Genomic DNA, 19,085 nt, shown 5'->3' on the forward strand with positions numbered 1-19,085 from the left:
TCTCTGTAGCCACTTCAGCCTCCTCTCAGCTGTAGTACCTGATGCAAAGTCACTAACGCTGGTGCTGTTCTCCTTGCTGAGAGCTAATGGCCAAACTTTCAGCCCTGAGTTACTCCTTGAACAAATGAACAAGGCTTGCAGAGAAGCGGCAGTACTCTGGGCTTGCTGTGGTCTGCCACGCACCAAGCTGGGTCAAAGGATGTAGCTAAAGACGTGGGAGGACAATGGTGCAAACTTGCTGTGCTGTGTGGCGTGGTGGTGGGCAAGTGCGGTGAGGGGTGGATGTGGCAGAGAGCTCTGCAGGGCCCTGGTGCCTCACTGTGGGCTGAGATCAGGCACAGCTGCACCAGGAGATGGATGAAAGTGACAGTGCTGACCAACTGAGTCCCAAGTGTGCCATTAGAGAAACACATTGGCAAAACCAACTGTGCAGTGATTCAGTGCTAGCAAATTGTGACAACCTGCCAGCATAACTTCAGAAGCCTCTAACTATTGCCTTCTCCCTCTCCCTGCATCTCATTTCATGTAGCATTTGTTGTATTGACTTGTTCTGTCCTGTCAGAAACCGGGGGGAAGTCTCTACCTTCCCCTTTTTTCTGTACATAGAGAATGCTGAGCTTGGCAGGCTCCTAATCTAAAGTAAATAATACTAATGCCGGGGAGACTTGGGTTTGGTTGTTACTGGTTTCCTAAGCTTGCATTTCACCACTTTTCCAGCTTCATGGCATTGGGAGGGGAGATGTAAGCTGGCATCAGGAACAACGTAAAAGTTGGGAAATAAGGAACAGGCAAGTGGAGGGCTTGTACAGACTGGCCAAGAGCTAGCAGTGACAGGTTGACTTCTTTCAGTAAATCCCTGTCAACCACTAGGGCAGGACTGGCATGAGGGTTGTCGTACGCTGGCATTACCTGTGTTCTGTGCAGTTCTGCAGCATAGGGTGATTTTAATCCAGTTGAGGACTTAGCAGAAAAAATGTATGAAATACAACACAGGCTTGGCTACGGTTGACATGTTGATGCAGATGCTGTAAGAAACGAGTAGAAGCTGCAAAGCTAAAAGCAACCTGGAAGTATAAGCACGGTGAGCCTGGACTCCCAGGCTGATTGCTGACCATGGGCTGGCCATGGTGCACAAGAGATACTGGGCAAGGAAGTCTTGGAGAGAAGACTGTCCTCAGAGAGTTGTTTCTGCCCTTTCCCTGCCTTTTCCTCTTTGGGGACAGAGGTGCATGCAATCCCTCACGTCATCTAAGACACCGCATTTCTGTCCTCTGCCAGACTGCCTCGGGGTAGATAGAGGAGTACCTCATGTCTGCTTACCCAGTCAACTGTCACAAAGTCAAAGAGAACACAGCAGAAAGGTCTGATAGAAATGATTCTGTGAAATACTGTGTCAGGAATGAGGAATAAAATAATGTAGTGAGATGAGTGATGTTCAGGTTCCATTAAGCCAGACAGGGGCTGGGCTGTGGGAATGAGCTTTGTCCTGGATTTGCTGCTAAAATCACGGCACATTGTCTTCCAGGCTGGCAGGTAGCTGCTGCAACTTCTCCTGGGACATATCTGGTAAGGCAAACTCACGTGTTTAAAATATAGGTCATCCATGTCTTTACTTGCAAAGTGTGTGTGGGTTGGTGGTCAGTCTGGACCCCTTCCTGATAGCAGTGCATTGATGGGAATCAATTGCTACAAGCCAGATCCAGTGCATTGAGCATGGAGGTGGATGGTAAGTGCCCTTCCCCTTCCTGGCTCCCAAGGCGTCAGGGGAGTGGGGATGGCTTCTCCAGGTCTTTGCAGGGCTTCAGTGAAAGCACATCACCAGACAGTTCAATGAAGGTGACACCCATCAACCACACTCAAATCATCAGGAGAACAGTCCATCCCATTGGCTCTCACGTGTGATTGGTGGGAGGATTTGCATAACCCTGAACTTTCCAGCTGTTTGAAGTACCGGGCCAGTACTGATATGAATTTTACAGATGGCAACTACCTAACATGGCAAGATGGGAGCTCTGGATCTGGGCACTTATGTGTTTTCAGGCCATATCCAAGTACAAATGGTTGCAGCTAACATGATTGTCTGTGTGCAATGATCACAAATAATGTTGTACTACCGTTGTAACTGCATGATAAGATTATCTTTTTTCTCTCTCCTGGCGCAGTGCTCCAGCTCCCCTGTCAATGGTGAGTTTCTGACCAAGTAATCTCCATAAGGAAGATTCAGACATGGTTCTGTATAAATATTCTTATCACAGTTCCTTTATCTTTGTGTCTCTCTTTTATTTGGGAATCAGAACCTGCTGTGTGTGCTTCAGTGGAAAGGTATGTGAACCATCGGCAAATTATCTTGGCAGCTTTTTCCTTGTGAGCAGTACTGGTTTGTTGGGGATGTCACTTTGTGTAGCAGGAAGCCTCTGAAACCAGTTGTAGCATCTTTTTCCCCACAAAGTCCCAGGGTTGCCTGTGGGTAGGGAGAGCTCTAGTTGTGCTCATTGAAACAGTGAAGGAAGAATGCCTTCCTGGGGCTCTGTGTCTGTGCAGGACAAAGAAAGGCAGGGCAAGTCCCTGGTGTGTCAGCCAGCCTGATGCAGTGGGGATTTACTGCTCCAAGAACCTTGGCATTGGTGCTGAGCTTAGCTTGGCTAGTGGTGGGAGCCTAAGACTCAAGCAGGTCTGCTTCAAGCCTTCATTGAACTTGATTTCTACCTAAGGGTCAACAATTTGCAAGTACCCTCTCCTTGGTCCCGAATGGTGCTGGCAAATAATTCTCATTGTCTGTGTTGTTTGTTTGTTCTTCTGTATTTGTTGTGTGGTCTGTGCCTAGTTGTTATGGCTGCCTGGCATTGCTTCTGCTCCTTAATGGGTAGGCTGGACCCTTTACATGAGAGTAGCTAATAGCTGTCCCTGCTGCAGATGAGCAAAACTTCAATGAACAAAAGCATGTGGTCAAGGACATTCAAGTGCCTTTCACTGACTGCCTGGACTCAGGGCTCAGGCAGCTGTGCTCCATCCCTGTGTTTGCAGACATATTGCTGGTGGAGTGCCAGCTCCTAGCCAGTTCTACCCTCAGCTGCTGCAGGTCTGGGGCATGGAGGTGATGTCTTTGCTTTTTTCCCACCAGTGTCAGCCAAGAGGTGCTTCTTGAGGTAGCCCGTGGCCAAGCCTCCCCCTGCAGCCTCACTTTTGGTCAATATGCCTGTGCACAGGTAATGGTAGTCCCCTTCTTTTCATGGACTAGTGTGTGTTGTTTTCCTTGACGATAGTGTCATTTCTACCGTAAAAGCTGTCCCACTGTCAGCTGTGAATGGAGTGGCCAAAGCCTTGTGCACGCTTGGGGTCTGGGTTGTCAAGGTTTCCCTCACAAGACTGAGAGATGGGATGGGGTCAAACACACAGGGACACAGGGACTATCCAGAGCACTGAGCTGTGGCTGTGTCACCTTCCCAGGCAACGTGTGCTCTGTGTCATGAGGCTCAGGAGTGGCTACAGCTCCACGGAGGCCTTTCGGGGGCTGTCTGTGGAAGTGGGGGATGCTGTCTTTTCCAAAACTCTCAAGTGAGAAGGTGGGACAAAGGAGATTTCCAAAACAAATTGGTTCTTAGAAACTGGCATCATAGCATTGAAACAAATCTCTGCATGAGAGTAACCCTGGTCCATCGGGGTAAGCCACAATAAAAAGTGGTTGCTGTGTGAAAAATGTCATCTGGAATATTTCAGGTTTACTTCCTTTCCTGCTGTTGTCATTATCTCTAAGTTGCTGTGCTGCCAGTAATTGCAATTGAATTGACAATGATTTGTATTTTCCCATAAATGTTTCTAACAAAAAGATGTCATTTCTTCAAATATTTGTTGGTGGGTTTTTTGTTTGGGTTTTTTCACTGAAAAATGTTTCTGGAATGAGAAAGTTCCCTATGGAAGTTTCCACTTTGATCAAATGGCCTTTTTTTTTTTTTTTTTTTTTTGTGGGAAACATTTTGAATAAAGTTTTTTAAAGCAACCCTTTGCTTGGGGGGAGCACAGATTAGGTAACAGAAGGATCCAGCATTTGGAACTGGGTAAGTTGAGAGTTGCTTCAGGTCAGTGTAAGTGGAATTTCTTCTGACTCTTCTGACAACAGGTTTTGTCACCTTACAGTACTGAATACTCACATGTAGGTGAGCTAGTAAAGCAGACCTGAAGGAGATTGCATACTGCAGCATCTCTAAATATGACACCCCTTTTATTATCTCTATATGGATTTCCCTTTTTTTTTTTTTCCAGAGTGCTTGGCTCCAGGACCTTCAGGATAATTTCCTCATATCCTTATATTCTTGCCTTACCCCTAAACCTGCCAGTGCTATGGATCCAGAATACTCCATTCTGTTCTTTTCCAAATATGATGCCAAGAAGCTTGTAGCTGCTCTGACTATGTTCAGCCAGCGGGTGGGTCTCACATATTCAACTATTTGTTCACCTGTAACATTAATGCCAGTTGAAGGCTTTAATTAACATTACCTTATTTTTTACCTTAACATTACTTTATTTTAAAAAGGGCACCATTCTGATCTCTGCCAACATAACAGAGTTCTGTGCTGTTAAAAATAGCTGGGAAGACAAAAATAACCATGAGTTCATGTAGGTTAGCTCTTGCTAATTGCAGTGGCAACACAGACCTGGGGTTCCAATGTGAATTACAGGCTGACTGTACTTGAGTTGCATAAATATTGCTGTGGTGGAAGAGTCGCTATCCAGAGAGGGGATTATTGCTAGGGGTGATTCTGTTCATAATGTTCAGATTCTTATGGATTTATGTTCATGTTTGTTTAGAAGTGCATATTCACTTGAATTCCTGTGTTTCTTCTTGTCTCTTGCCTTCAGTTTTCTCATGGGCCTCTTTATCTCGAGTGGAACATGATCTTCATTAATGGTCTATGGGAGAAGATGTTGCAAGTACCTGATATTGACAGCCCACCTGTTTTGTCTCAGTGGGTCCATGAGGGGCTTCAAGCATTCCTGGTCGAGCCCAAGGTCTTTGCTTGCCTCCATGACAAAAACGTGTTGTGTGAGACGTTTCAGATGATGTAAGTGCTGAACACAAACGTTGTTTCAGTCCCGTGGTGCTGAGATAGGAAAGGGGCCCTTACTCCAGCCTCCCAAAACAAGGGGCTAAACCCTGTAAGCGTTGTGAACTGATGGAGGCCCAGGCACGGTTTCTGAGAAGCGCTCTCCAAGGCTTTGTAACACACCTCTTGACCCTGTAACTGGTCCTCTGCATCAGCCCATGTGTGTGTAATGACCCTGATAGCACTGTGTTTCCAAAGCAGTATTGCAGGATTGGTAGTGCAGCCCCCAGATGATTGTGGGGGCTGTTGTGAAGGGAAGTCGCATTGGCAGCTTTGAAAAGGGATGTGATTGGTAACATCAGTCTTCAAGTAACAGCTGTTTCTGTGAGAATCCAACCCTGCCAGGTTTGACTTCATCTGTGTTTGAGATGTCTGCCTTTCTTACCTGTCTTTAGAGTTGCTGCCCTGAATGGCATATATTCTGACCTTCCGGTGGAGGAACAGAGGAATCTTTATGCTGGGATCAAATACTATCTCATCCAGGATGGTAAATGACTTGATTTTCTTTAAGAAACAACAGAATGCTTTAAGCCACTGATGTATGCTACGACATCAGCTGCAATCTGTTACAGGGCGGAGGCTTCACAGATTTTTTTGTGAATTTATATTGTCTCTTCGATGGAAATAGGCTGGGAATATGACAGTAATAAGTGGTATCAAGAATTGTTTCCCTGCCTGAAGGCTGCTTTAATCCAGGATTTCTATGAATCAGCACAGTCAGTCCTATGCTGATGTACATCCTGTGCAAATGGCACTTACTGCTTTTGTTGTGAAAGAGCGGTGCAGGGCTTGGTTCTGAGTGCTAAAGAATTCAACTCAGAAATTAGCTCAGAAAGGGGACTCAGGTAAGACATTCCTCTGTCTTCAGGCAGTAGCTTGCATGCAAAAATTTAATGTCCTGCAAAAAGTTTTTGGCAGATTTGAGGGGAGGAAGAAAGACACTGGTGATTAAATATTTTGAGGGCTGTGAAAGAATGAGGCATCTGTCCTGTCCCATGTGCATTTGTAATCTGAATGCACAAATGTGGATTTGAGCATGATATGTGATCAGAGGCACTTAGGGAGCTCTCTGTTGACTGAGTTCTCCGATAGACTGAGGCCTGTTCTGCATTTAAAAATCTGCAGTCTCCACTGATTTTCTGATACAGTGCAAGTCTGTAGTTTTATGGTGTCTGCCTGTTTTGCAGGATCAAACCAGAAATGCTACAGTGCAGCTGTTCCAGGTCTTAATTCCACTGCTTGGTTTGAAAATTATCTTGGATCCTTTTTGGAGCATGCTACTGTTGGAGACCTGCAGCTTTTTGGTGATGAACCAACAGTAAGTGCAGGCTCATCGTGGTGATGAAGGACCTGCAGTGTGCAAAATACCGTGTGCCTGGGAGGCTGTGTTCCTGCCTGACCAAAATTCATGGAGATGCTGCTAGCGGGAACATTTCTCTTGTTTACTTATGATGCACAGTCACTTCAGTTCTTATCCCCACCCCCCCCATCATGATTTCTTGTGGTAGGAGGCACTTGCTCAGAAGTTGGTTTCACATAGGTAATTCTGCAGAAAGCAAACTGGAGTCAATAAGAGGAATAAACCCGAATTTTAATTCAAGACTGGACCGATGTCTGGGCCTGCTTTAGTGAATGACTGTACCAGCCCTGCATGTGTGGGTGGTGCTGTAGGGACAGGACCATGTCCTTTAGCAGCTCTCCCACCTTTGTGCCTTACAGCAGTCATAGAGAGGCTTACATGCCCTCGGAGTGCAAAGATAAATAAAACAAGGTCCCATTGTATTACCTGAAAACAAAAAATAAATTTCCTCACAACTTTAAAGTCGGGTGAAAAAACCCTTATTGCTTGATGTGAGGTTTGTTCAAACTGTCCCAAGTGACTGCCAGGATTAAAGTATCCATCTAATTTTTTTCCCCCCCCCCCCTCGTCAACTCCCTCAGCTTCAAAAATTTGCCAGGGATCCAGTCAATATACAGATGATCAGCAACCTCACCTTGCTCCGGGAAACAGCTGTGTACTATACCTCACTTCTGACCTCTGGGCCTGGTTTCTCCTTATCAAGGTACGGGACCTGACCTGACTTCCTACCTGACTTATGGTTTGGCATGGTACTGTGACTTAGCAAAAGTTTGCTGAGTGGTGAGTCTGATGGCAGCTTCCATGAAACCTTTAAAGCATTTTTCTGTTCCTCAGATCATTACATTGCACTTGATCTTGGGGAGGGCCAGACCATAAGTTCCAAGCCTTGGGCAATGACTGTCATGCACTGTTGGTCATTAGTTGGTGGCTGGCACTGCATCTTGCATGTTTTTTTGTAGTTTTGCATGACACTGCAGTGCTCTTTATAAACAGGAGCATCAGCATTGTCAGAGCTAAAATGAATCGGGGGAAATGTGCACTGGAAAAGAGCATCCTTTGGAAAAAGAGGAAAGATCTGACAGAGTCGCTGTCTGTCGTCCTGGCAACCTCTCCTCCTTGTCTCCCACCTGCAGTCTCCCAGACAGATTTGTTTGCTACCTGAGCCCCTCAGCAGTGAGCAACCTGAGCAGAGATGACGCTTTGAGCTTGGCCCAGAGGATCAGTGAGAACTGCCCATTGAACCTGAAACACAGAGGAATAACTAGAGAGAGAGCTCCCTCCTCCCTGACAACAGAGGAACTGCAGGTAATCTCCTGTCCAGCCCCACGACTCAGTTCTTCATTCACCTAGACAAAATTTGTGAGGGTTGAGGATTCAACTCTCATCCCTCCTCTTGTGTACACTCCTGTAGGTCATCTTGCTTTTTATATTGTGGTGTCTGGGTGGTGTTTCATAACCTGAAAATTCTCAGTGGCTGGAGGCAGCCCATCAACAGGCTTCATCACACACATTTGAGGCAGAAAGTCCAGTGATTTAAGACGTCCAAAGGCTGTAGGATCCAATAAGCTCACCTCATTGCTCCTCTGACTTTCTTTTCTGTCTGTGTGGGACCTTTTCAGGTTGCATCCTCTTTGGTGAGAAAGTTTGAGCGTTTCCCTCCTGCAATCCTGCGTGCATTGGGCCAGGCTGCAGTTGGGCTGTCCATACCCGACATTGAAAACAGCATCAGTGATAAAGACCTTGAAGCATCTATTCCTGCCCTGGGTGAAGTTCGTGGCTGGAACACCGAGCAGTCCAGCACTATTATCAACAAACTGCTCAGCTCTGGCTATCAGGTACAAACGATAAGGTCCACAAATGCACCTCACACCTGGTAGAGCTAGCTGCTAGCAAATGATGTTTGGCCCTTCATGTACTCATGCCTGCATGCTTTACCTTTCAGATCCGGGATGGACAGAGCCTGGCGAAGCTAGGGAGCTTGGTGGCTGGCATCAACAGCAGCACGCTTCGAAGTCTGTCTCCAGAAGTGGTCTTGGAAGCCATTAAGTTGCCTGAGTTTGTTCAGCAAATGGTGACCCTGCCCTCTGTTCTGAAAATGACATTTGTGGAAAAGGTGAAGTTGTTTTTCTCTTCAGGCGTCATAAATTAGCAAAGCTTCAGTGACTCACAGCTCAGAACACTGGTTACCTGGGGCCAGGCATTGACACACACCTGCACACCCAGACAGCATTCCCTTGGGGGTGTTTGTCATTGCTAAACAGAGTGTGCAGCAGGACAAGCATCTCGAGTCCCTATCACTGTGCCTGTGTAGATGTCCTTGGCTTCCAGCCAGCATGTCCTGCCAAGCCTCTTGGGGATGTGGGCATATGAGACAGTTGTTTTATGGGGTGGTCCTAGAAACTACTCTCCAATGACCTGAAAAGATGCTCTCGGAGAAAGGATATTGTCATGGTTTGGAGTAAGAACGTGTGAGAAGTGAAGGAAGCTTAGAAAGTCTCTTTTAGGGTAGACTGATCCTTCAGCAATGCACTATTTCATTCCCCCATGTGATTGTGTAGGATTTGGACACCTCTTTGCCTTTTTTCATGCCATGACTTTAGCCTTCAAGTTGCATGTGTAGCATTCAAGTTTGTTGTTATTCATCCTCCCTCCGGTAGGAAAGACTCTGACCTGTGTTTGGCACCAGAGGCCCTGCCTGTAGCATGTCCTGGGGCGATGGGGTGCCCTGCAGGGTTCTGTGTGAAGCATTAGGGAAATAACATCTCGTTCACCACAGGATAGTTCTGCAATGTGCCTTTGGCATGTTGAGACGTTGTTTCTGTTGGCAGAGCAGAAAGACATGTCCCTCCTTTCTGGCTGGCTAAACATTTTTAGGGCATAAAGCCAGGAGGTGGGAAACTGATAAGAGGCAGAATCTTTCTGATTCATCAGGACCCCAGGTATTAGTTCCAAGCAGCTCTCCTAGTCTGATGAATATGTCAAACAGGAAATATTTCATAGTGTTATGACTCTGAGAAATGCCCAGATGATCAGCAGGGGAATTTGCCTGGCTTCTTTCCAGTTCGTCATTTCTTCTCCAGCAATTGTTTTATTTTAGCCACAGTGTTTGAATGATACGTTTTCGTTTTTTATCAAGATTTCCTCCAGTGTAGACCACCCCGCTGACCTGGTTAAATGTATTCCTGATGCTCTGGCCAGTTACATTCCAAAATCATTGCTTGTTTTTGGGGAAGAGAAGCCCAATATTCAGGATCTCAACAGTAAAATGTGGACCCGAGAACAGGTAATATGCTGGTGCCTTGTGTCCTTCTTACCCCTCAGTGTCAGCCTTGGACTTTACAGAGCTATGAGTCCACTCTGCAAATCTGTCTGAAAATACAGGTGAATGTTGCAGAAGAGCATGGTAAACCATTGACACTCTGGCTTTGCTTCACAGGCTGCCATGTTTTTCAGTGATGTGATAAAGACAGAGCCTGACTTCAGCAGGTAGCATTTTTCTTCTTCCATTTTCCATGTTTGTGTGTGCTTTGATTGCAATTTCCGTGATTCCTTTGGTATGTATGGCAGACCCACCATATTCAGTCCATAGCAACAGATGGGAAATACCATGCAAACCCAAATGCAGGCATGTAGCATCAAGATTTACAAGGATGTCAGCTGCAAAAATTACCCATAAGCCACACTTGCTTTCTAAAATGACACTGCTGGCTCAGACTGCACCTGGAACCTTGCTTCTGACTGCCTCTGTGGAAGGCGTTTTTAATCGGAGAATATGTCAGTCTGCCACAGTGGTATTCCAGGGATTAAATTTAGCGGGGCTGATATGTCTTTTGTCAGGTCTCGTATCTGAGGTAAAAAAATTATGAAAACCATGATATATATCTGGAAAAACAATGGAGTCGGCATTAGTGTCCTTCTGATTTCACAATAGAAGCTTTTCCATATAGAACGCAATTAAAGTTTTAAGGACTTGTCCCTGAGCTCTCCCAGACTGTGCAAACTATGTTCAGTGATGAGGATCTGCACAACTCCCATTTCAATTTCAATGTGTGGCTTGTACTGAAAACACAGGGAGGAGACTGATCTTGTAATTCAGGATACAGCAATACTACTTGGGGTGAAGAATTTGTCCCTGCATTTCTACTTCCACTACGAGTCTCTAGATTATGTTTATCTGACCAGATCTCCCACATATGTTAAGACTAGCAGTTTTGAGGAGATGGAGTTTATAGAGCATTAAGCTTTGAGAATGGAGGAGGTTTATGCTTGCTGTATTTGTCATTATATATGTGGGAGATGAGCACCGAATTATCTCCTGAAGTCCTTGCCCCTCTGATTTGCTTTCTGTAAATGTTCAGGCTTTCCCAGTCAGTCCTCCAAGGCTTCACATGTGCAGCTGCCAATGAGGTGGAAGCAGAAAGATTTCAGGAGCTGGCCAAAGTCATGAAGAAGAAGAATGTCAAGCTAGGAGAAGACCAGGTCAGTTCCCATATTTTGAAATGCCATATTTGATGTTGTCTTGAAGATAGCAATGAGGATTGTTCAGCAAGAGCAAACTTTCAGCTTAAGGGACTAGAACAAATAACTGGTCCTGGGTCTCCATCCCACAGTTCTGAATTTCCCCGAAGAGAGAAGTCAAAACCCATTTGGCTAGGTTTCTCAAGAACCAAAACCTCTGATTTCCATTTTTTATTTTTCTTACTTTGGAGCAGAGTAAAATCTTTATATATGTTTTTTTTCTTATATTTTCTTGCTGTTTTCTTTCTTTGATGTAAACTGTGGTGTCCTTTCAGCTGAGTTGCTTAGTGAAGATGGTGACACTGCATGGGATTCCCCAGGATTTAGATAACTATCCGAAAGACCTTTTGCTTTTTTTAAGGTAACTGTGCTATGTTTTTCGTGTTGTTGCCTTAGTACTTAGTGGGGAAAAAGAGGTATTACTTTGTAACCTAGCTGGTAATGACTAATTCATGTTTGATGTGTATTTCAAACTTGTTTAGGCCTCCTTACAGGGGAAAAAAAAAATCAGATTGCAGAAGTCTTTCAAAAGGGTTTTAAAGTCCTTTCAGATTCAACCATCCATTTAATATAAACAGTATGAAGCTCTTTTTAAACATGTCTGTTTGGATATGAAACCAGTATGCAGTTTTAGTACTTTCTGGCATCTGTGAGTGTGCTTTTCCCTTAAAACATCAAAGGAAACAGACAGTAGAGTGGATTTCTTTGTTCCCGTAGCTACTCACTGTGGTTCTGTATCCAAATCTTGAACAATTTTAAGCTGAGTCTCACAATGGGTTCCTTAAGGTGAAAATGAATTTTTAAATATAGACTAGGATCTTTGGGAAGAACAATTGCATAGACTTTAGTCCGCAGATGTGGAAGATGTTATATTGGACACAGTATATGTTGAACAGCCTTGAACCTGACCAGCTGTTTGATATCATTCGCTAGAATTCATGGAGTATTTGTCTTTCTAGTCCTTCAGACTATGCAGCAACAGGAAGCTGTAGGCAGTACTTTGCTAATATTGGGAAAGCAAATCTTGATGTTCTGCAAAGAGAGTCATCTCAGCGGAAACAGCTGCTCTTGGAGGCTTTAGCATGTTTGGTACGTGGTGAGGGGACAGCTCTGCACAAGGCTGGGGAGAACTTGGGGTTCAAGAATGCTCTTCTACAGTGGCATCCAGTTCTATTTAATGCCTGTCTTGTATTATTTCAGAAAATTCCTGGCACACAAATAAACGAGGAGAATGCAGAGATTCTAGGGCATCTGGTCTGTGACCTGGGCGGAGAATACATTAGAAGTTCTGGTGGGAATTTGCTGAAGCAATTAAGTCAGTGTGAATCTTTCCTGCCTGATCAAGAAGAGGCTATTAGAAGTGTCATCAGCAGTGGTAACACTACGTTTGGGTATGAATTTTTTTCTGGGCATCAGCAAAACAGTTCCCTTAAAAAAAACCATCGTCCCATTAAGACCTGAGTGAACTCCAGCCAACCAGCTTCATCAAAAACTTGAATAATTCGTTGCTTTTGAATTTCACATTGGGCCTTTTGCATTGTTTTATTTGAACTCCTTTCAGCTGAAAGGTTTGGCTGGAATTCCACTGAAAAATACATTGTCACTTCTGTGTCTCATCTGCTCTAGTTATAAAAGCTTTTCCTCTGGTCTATTTTTCATTAACCAAACTTCTCTGAGACTGTCCTGATGGACATAGGTGGCCTCTAGCTGTTTGTCAGCCACTGACTTTCAGAAAACATTCTGTTTCTACCTGTCAAACCAACAGATGGTTGATAAATCTTAACAGAGACATTGTCCAGGGAGGCAAAATATTTTCTCTTCCTGTGTCAAATGCCCTGAGATCTTGGCACTGAATTGGACAATAAGTAAGCAGTAGATATGCTTTGGGTTTCATGCTTAAGAAAATAATGGATTTGTTAAATGCCATTTTCCGATGCAGCTGTCGTTATTCATGTTGCTAACAGTTGCTCCTGCTCTTGTGGAATGAAGTTTTTTGTAACAGGAAGTGATCAAAAAGTTTTAGGATTTAAATCTTGTATTTTCTTCAAATGTTACAAGGACATAATCCTGGCAGCTTTTAAGGTGTCTTTTTGTTGTTCTTCCTTGAAAGCTGATCCCTGCTATTTTTTTGTATGCAGGCCTCCTGTAGCATGGTCAGCTTTTACCTTGAATGAGCTCAGTGGATTGATTCCTGTATTTGATCACAGCATCTTGCAGAAGATCCCCAAGGTGTGTTATTCATAGAGGCATAGGGAGTTTGGGAAGCACTCCTAGGTCCTGCAGTGTAGAAGTAGTATGATGGGGGTTGTTCAGCCCATATGTTTTCAGTAGTGTCATCATTTAAAAGTGTGGTGCCAAAGAGGATGAATGGTCTATGAGAAGTGGGGGTTGATCAAGCTGACAGCCTGGAACTGCAAATCTAGATCGCTGTCGTCCTCTTCCTGTAACTGTCAGAAGAGTAACAGAAGTGGAAAGCAGTAGTAACTACATACAATGCTTTGCGAGGAGGTAAAATAATTTATGGGGCATGGGATATGATAGAGTCTAATCATTTAGAAATTTGCCTTTGGCTCACCAAGGAAAGATCTCCAGGCTTATAGCAGCAGATCTGCTGCCCATAGTACTTTAACAACGGGGTTTCTTATGTGTGTGAGTAGCAACTTGTTATGCTGGTGGTATGCCCAAGATTGCAATATCCCCCTGATGAAACATTTTCTTTGCAGAATGTTTTAACTCTTTGGCTGAAAAACTATGCACACAATTCACCTCTGTCAAGGGAACAGCTGGCCACCATTGTTGAAGAACTCCTACCTACTAGGCATAAGCGTGCTGATGGTATGGAAGCCTTCCCTGATCCATAACGGCAGCATTCCCCCTGGTATCAGGGTTGAACCTAGTGCTTGTGGGTCTCCCTAAAAGTGTCTGAGTTGAACTATGAAACACTTCGTGGCAGGTCACCCAGGAGGAGGGTGGTACCATGATTGCATACCTGTCCATCTCCAGCAAGGGAGCATTCAAAGCTTGAAGCAAAAGGATTTAACACTGAGCACATTTGATAATTGCTTCAACAGGTTGCCCACCTGACAAGCAGATAACAGAGATGGTTCTTAACAATGACTTGATGCCTATTTACTACACACCTGAGGAGTTACGTGCTTGCCTGAAGAATGTCTCTCTGGAGAATCACCTCTCTCGGATGCTGACCTATGCCTTCAGTGTTCAGCAATTAGCTGAGCTGAAGAGAAATCTGGATGAGGTAATGCCAGGCCGAAGAATGTTAAATTATTTACTGATGAGATTTATCAGGGACTTGTCCAGTTAAGTATCTCCAAAGACTGAGACTCCACCATCTCTCTGGGCTCCTCTTCCAATGTTTGACCACCTTTACTGTGAAAGTACATATTTCCTAATATCTAATCAGAATTTTCATTGCCTTTTGGCCCTTATCCTTTCACTGTGCAACTCTGAGAAGAGTGTGGCTCCATCTTCCCCATAATCTCCCATTAGATAGTTGAAGACAGTAATAAAATCCTCACCTAGTCTTCTCATCTTCAGACTAAAAAACCCAGCTCCCTCAGTCCCATTGCCCCATTTGGTATGTTGTGTGCTTCTGCTCTCCCTGACCAGCATGGTCCTCTGCTGGACTTGCTAGTCTTTGCTAGACTTCAACAAAAGTCTTTCATGTACCAGGGAGCCCAAAACTGGATGTAGTATCCAGATGGGGTCTCGCAAGTGCCAGCCAGATGGAGGGGAATAATCACTTCCCTTGGCCTCCTGGCCATGCTGCTGTTAGGGAAGCCCAGTATTTGATTAGCCTTCACCACAGCAAGGCATACTGACCACTCAGGTCTGTGTTGAGTCAGTTCACAGTGCTTCAGGTTTTGTTCCTTCCCCTGGGCCCTGCTTGCCTGAGCTATCAAGCAGAATAAGGACAGATGTGCTCACGGAATCTCACTGGCTTTGGTTTCTTATTCTTTGCAGACCTTCTGGGCTTTTCCACATTAATTGTGCAAAAAGCATAAATTCATAAGCGCAGGCATGATAATGAGCGTTCATAGCAATAACAATGGTCTTTCCACAGACATATCCTGATGGGTATCCTGACAGTCTGCTCCCCAAACTGGGCCCCCTCATTTCTCTCATCACCCCTGAGGATGTTTCCAAATGGAAGATAACTTCAGCTGACACACTGGCTGCCTTGCTAAAAGATCAGCCCTCTGATGATCAGGTAGGGATTTGGGTTTGCTTTTCTGCCCATGTTTGTTTCCTGGTTTGGGAGCTGCTGGTTTAGCTTAGTGGGTTCAGAGATGATTGGGCCATCCTTGAGGTCCAAACAAATAGATTTGAAATGATTCGGTTTTATTTTTGTAATTATTGCATTTCTTGTTCTTTTGAGGATGAAAACATAAATTCTGATTCAAGCTAACTTTTGAAAAAATTAAATGTGTTTCTAGGCTTCTGCAGTGATTAAACGATATGTTGACTTGGGAAATGCCTTGAATGCCACTGCACTGAATGCAATTGGTACGAGATACGTGTGCCTTCTAAATGCAACCGAGTTGAATATAATAGACTCCAGCAGCTTGAAGTGAGTCAAATATTGCAATGCTCTTGGCTTCTTGCAAAAGCACTTTCCCATCAGCAAGTGCATTTTCCTTTTCTCTCCACTCGGTGAGAGGAAATCTAGGAAGCAAGTTAGTACCTCCTCTGTGTCTAGGTTTAAAAGCCTGCTGTTCCCCATCCTGCCAGGAAGGGCTTGGATTTGCAATCAAACTCTCTTTATTGCAGCTCAGCTGACAACAGATGTGGTCTGCATGCATGCTTTTATCTGGAGGCAAAAGAGAGTTAATTAAATTTAATTTAAATTCCTTTGGAAGACTACTAAATGAAATTAATTAACTACATCTTTGCAAACCCTTAAACTTACCATGCACCATCAGAGCCATCATAACTTGGAAGACACGGCATTTTGAGCAGAAGGCTGAGCCGTTATTTTTTTCTTTTAGCTTCTCTCCATACCTCTTCTATCTACTGGGAAAAGGGGGTCACCTGTCCTATTTAGAGAATCCCATGGAGATACTCAGTTCAAAATCTATACAGGTTGAAGATAATAAAAACTTTTTTCTCCCTAAATCTTCATTTTTCTGCAGACTGGCATCTCTGAATCCTTCAAACTGTACACAGCTTACGAAAAACATCTTATATGCTAAAGCAAAACAGGCTTTCTCAGGCCAGAAGTATTTACCTGCTTACTATAACCTTGTTGAACCATATCTAGGTATGTAAAAAACCAGTATGTTATGGGGAAGTAGAGAGGTCTTAGACAGAAGCTGAATGGGTATCAAATACCATCTAAGATTTGGGAATTTTCAGAGCCAAGTTGTTAAAAGTTCAGTCTTTTTCAACTTGTAGATGGCATAAAATATCCTTGAAAGATTCTGTACCTGACTTAAAGTTGTCCAAATCAATTGTCAGAGTATCACAGGGAAAATCAAACTCCTGACTTCTAGGGTGGATAAGATCTGCTAGATCCATGAGAAATCAATCTGCTGTGCTTAACACTTATCTCACAACCCTTCTCTATGTCACAAAACAGATTTTTCCCTGTTAAGCCAAGAATTTATTCACAGCCTGAGCAAACTCTTCTTACCCCTCTGTCTAGCACCTGGCATTGTCACAGATTGGTTTAATAGCTAACGCAATAATACCTCCCAGCAAAGTGAAGTAGCATCCATATATTTTGCAGTTGGAACTCACTGCATTAGCAGCCCCTGCCTAATAAATTTTGGAGACATCCTTATAGCTCTAGCTTATACAGATACACAACACTGCTCATTTGAGGGCTGTCCTTCATGCATTGATATACTTTCTCTTTTTGGTCCCAGGGGGTGCTCCTGCTGTGGATCTCAGAGCTCTAAGCAAGGACAATGTGAACATGAACATTAGTACTTTTGTGAAGTTAAGAAGAGACTCTTTGCTGGTGAGCTGAATCTTGAAATTGTTTGACTCCTTGCATTCATAGTATTCTAAGTAGTTGGTTTTGGTTGCATTGTCCATTGGTGTAAATCAGGAGTCACTCCATCAAATTCAGAATGATGCTAGACCAGTAGGAAGTGGACAGTTGGCCTGAAATTTCTTTAAAAATGTAATTTGGAATCATACATGGATGCTAAGCCAGTCTTACTGGGGAATTTCTTTAGAGCAGGCTCTCATAGCAGTAGTGGCAGGAGCAGGGGACAGGCATCCACTAGACTACAGTCCACAGCTATGTGACAAATCTTCTAACAAGAGTGTTAGCACTAATATAATCAATTTTGGAAGAAAGCCCAGTGATTTGGGCAGGGACTGGGGTGCCCACCTGAGTGTAGGACACTCGTCATCAGAGGACAACAGAAACAGTCTTTGAGGAACCATTGTTGTCAGGAAGATTGTCGCAATTGAAACCACTCACCAGACATTTGTCTTCCTTGTTGTTCACACTTCTGCTAATAGAAACCTCATTGTTTCCTTGGTCGTAGGTACTATTTCCATTGCTGCATTTACATCTGTAATTCTTGCTGTTTGATTTCTCCTAGAGCCTGACACCTTCTGAGGTTCAGGGCTTGCTGGGGATTAATCTCCGTGATCTGCAGAAATGGCAGAACAAGTCTCCCATCCGGGAGTGGGTTCAAACACAGAAACAATCAGAACTGGATAAACTGCATGTTGGGCTCACTGGGGGGCTACAAGAAGGCTACATGAACATTGTCACACCCAAATTTCAGTGTATGTATTACGTTAGGACCTCAAATTGTTGTGTTTTAAATACTTATTTTTGGGCTACAGCAAGGAGAAAAACTGCCTTGTGGAAGCAAAGTGCTTCAGTTGTCTGTAAAAGAGAAGTGAGTGCACCAAGCTCAAGTAAGTGGTGACCCTGGGCAGCGCTGCCAAATGGCTCTGCTCCTGCTCTCAAGCAGTGCTTGTGCCGAGGCCCTGGAAAGTCCTGCTGGCTGCTCTTGTGCTGAGAGAGCAGACTGTTGATCTGGGCTACTGTGGACCCTTTCCAGTGGCACATGTCACTACTCATCCACCCAGCCCCGTTAAAGTGCACTGGGCAGTGCTCACCTCCTTCCTTCACCTCCCGGCGTTGAGGGGCAGCAAGTTCATTTCTGCTGAGGAGCCTTAAGCCTTGCAGAGCAAATTCTGGTTCCGATATGAGAAGCAGTCCTGTAATCCCACTGAGAGCATCCTCACTGCCTGACCATCTTAATGGAGAGCACTTCCAGAGCTTCCTCCTCTGCTGTGTGGTGGATTTGGGTTATGACTTGGTGGTGCTATTAGGAGTGGCTGTTTACCATAGTCAGAAAGCCCTTGTTAGAAAGCTGAAGATCTTCCCTGGATGTGGCATAAAGAGATGTTCACCCCTATGGGGCAACAGTTCAATCATTGATTTCTTTGCACTAATGTCTGCTCTTTTTCCTCTAGCACCATCCGCAGCCTCTCCGAGTGCTGTGGCCATGACACTCCACCTCCTGCCTGCTCTGCTTATCAGTTTCCTGATGACGTCAGTCTTGTCTTGAAAATCTTCTCTCAAGAAAAAGCAAGATGAGGGGGACCAGCCTGTGACCTGCCCTGAGGCCTGTCAGGGACAGCCACGCCTGGGGGGTGAGGGGATGCTCACTGCTAGCAGGCAACTGTTACGCAGCCCAGGGTTCACTTTTAGGTACTTTTGTCTTTCAAATCACTCGGCGGGGGGGGACGGGACCCAAAGCTCTGTCTGAAGGGAATATTTCAGACTCTTCAGAGCAGGATCTTTGCCTTTTGTACAGACTAAGCCTGGGTGAGCCCCAGCCATATTACTGCAACACAAATGATGTCAATATTTTACTGCGTAACCATGGTGGGTTTAAGGGCGCGCAAATTGGCTGTTCTGCATGTTAATGATTACATTTCTCAAAGAGCCTGATCTCTTGACACTGCCAAGACCTCTGAGTGGGAGTGAAGTTTTCTGGCTGATTGTAAATAAACAATGGAACTGAGTAAAAAGAAGCAAATTGATGAGTTGCTCTTGTCTTCTCTTCATTCAGACTGCCTGCGCCTTCGTATCTGCAGGTATCGGTCCAAAT

At 44.5% G+C, this 19,085-nt stretch overlaps 1 protein-coding gene across 6 annotated transcripts in view; it reads left to right on the forward strand.

The window, feature by feature from the left end:
• The window catches only part of MSLN (mesothelin), a 37,481-nt gene extending 18,476 nt beyond the window's left edge, over positions 1 to 19,005 (forward strand). For 5 of the 6 annotated variants that reach the window (XM_075058570.1, XM_075058571.1, XM_075058572.1 and 2 more), the window contains 27 exons: positions 1,526 to 1,566; positions 2,163 to 2,184; positions 2,295 to 2,322; positions 3,122 to 3,206; positions 4,261 to 4,422; positions 4,858 to 5,060; positions 5,498 to 5,589; positions 6,290 to 6,420; positions 7,044 to 7,165; positions 7,596 to 7,767; positions 8,082 to 8,297; positions 8,405 to 8,575; positions 9,599 to 9,745; positions 9,899 to 9,948; positions 10,821 to 10,941; positions 11,256 to 11,341; positions 11,940 to 12,069; positions 12,181 to 12,371; positions 13,119 to 13,209; positions 13,704 to 13,815; positions 14,052 to 14,236; positions 15,062 to 15,208; positions 15,435 to 15,568; positions 16,131 to 16,258; positions 16,866 to 16,960; positions 17,556 to 17,745; positions 18,445 to 19,005. In XM_075058570.1, the coding sequence (XP_074914671.1) occupies positions 1,526 to 1,566; positions 2,163 to 2,184; positions 2,295 to 2,322; positions 3,122 to 3,206; positions 4,261 to 4,422; positions 4,858 to 5,060; positions 5,498 to 5,589; positions 6,290 to 6,420; positions 7,044 to 7,165; positions 7,596 to 7,767; positions 8,082 to 8,297; positions 8,405 to 8,575; positions 9,599 to 9,745; positions 9,899 to 9,948; positions 10,821 to 10,941; positions 11,256 to 11,341; positions 11,940 to 12,069; positions 12,181 to 12,371; positions 13,119 to 13,209; positions 13,704 to 13,815; positions 14,052 to 14,236; positions 15,062 to 15,208; positions 15,435 to 15,568; positions 16,131 to 16,258; positions 16,866 to 16,960; positions 17,556 to 17,745; positions 18,445 to 18,539 (3,347 nt within the window). In that variant the 3' untranslated portion in view covers positions 18,540 to 19,005. Of the gene's footprint in view, positions 1 to 1,525; positions 2,185 to 2,294; positions 2,323 to 3,121; positions 3,207 to 4,260; positions 4,423 to 4,857; positions 5,061 to 5,497; positions 5,590 to 6,289; positions 6,421 to 7,043; positions 7,166 to 7,595; positions 7,768 to 8,081; positions 8,298 to 8,404; positions 8,576 to 9,598; positions 9,746 to 9,898; positions 9,949 to 10,820; positions 10,942 to 11,255; positions 11,342 to 11,939; positions 12,070 to 12,180; positions 12,372 to 13,118; positions 13,210 to 13,703; positions 13,816 to 14,051; positions 14,237 to 15,061; positions 15,209 to 15,434; positions 15,569 to 16,130; positions 16,259 to 16,865; positions 16,961 to 17,555; positions 17,746 to 18,444 lie in introns of all 6 variants that reach the window. The other variant, XM_075058575.1, reaches the window with a different exon arrangement.
• The last annotated feature ends 80 nt before the right edge of the window (positions 19,006 to 19,085 follow it).

Source organism: Buteo buteo, chromosome 27, assembly GCF_964188355.1.
Source record: "Buteo buteo chromosome 27, bButBut1.hap1.1, whole genome shotgun sequence".
Classification (NCBI taxonomy): Eukaryota; Metazoa; Chordata; class Aves; order Accipitriformes; family Accipitridae; genus Buteo; species Buteo buteo.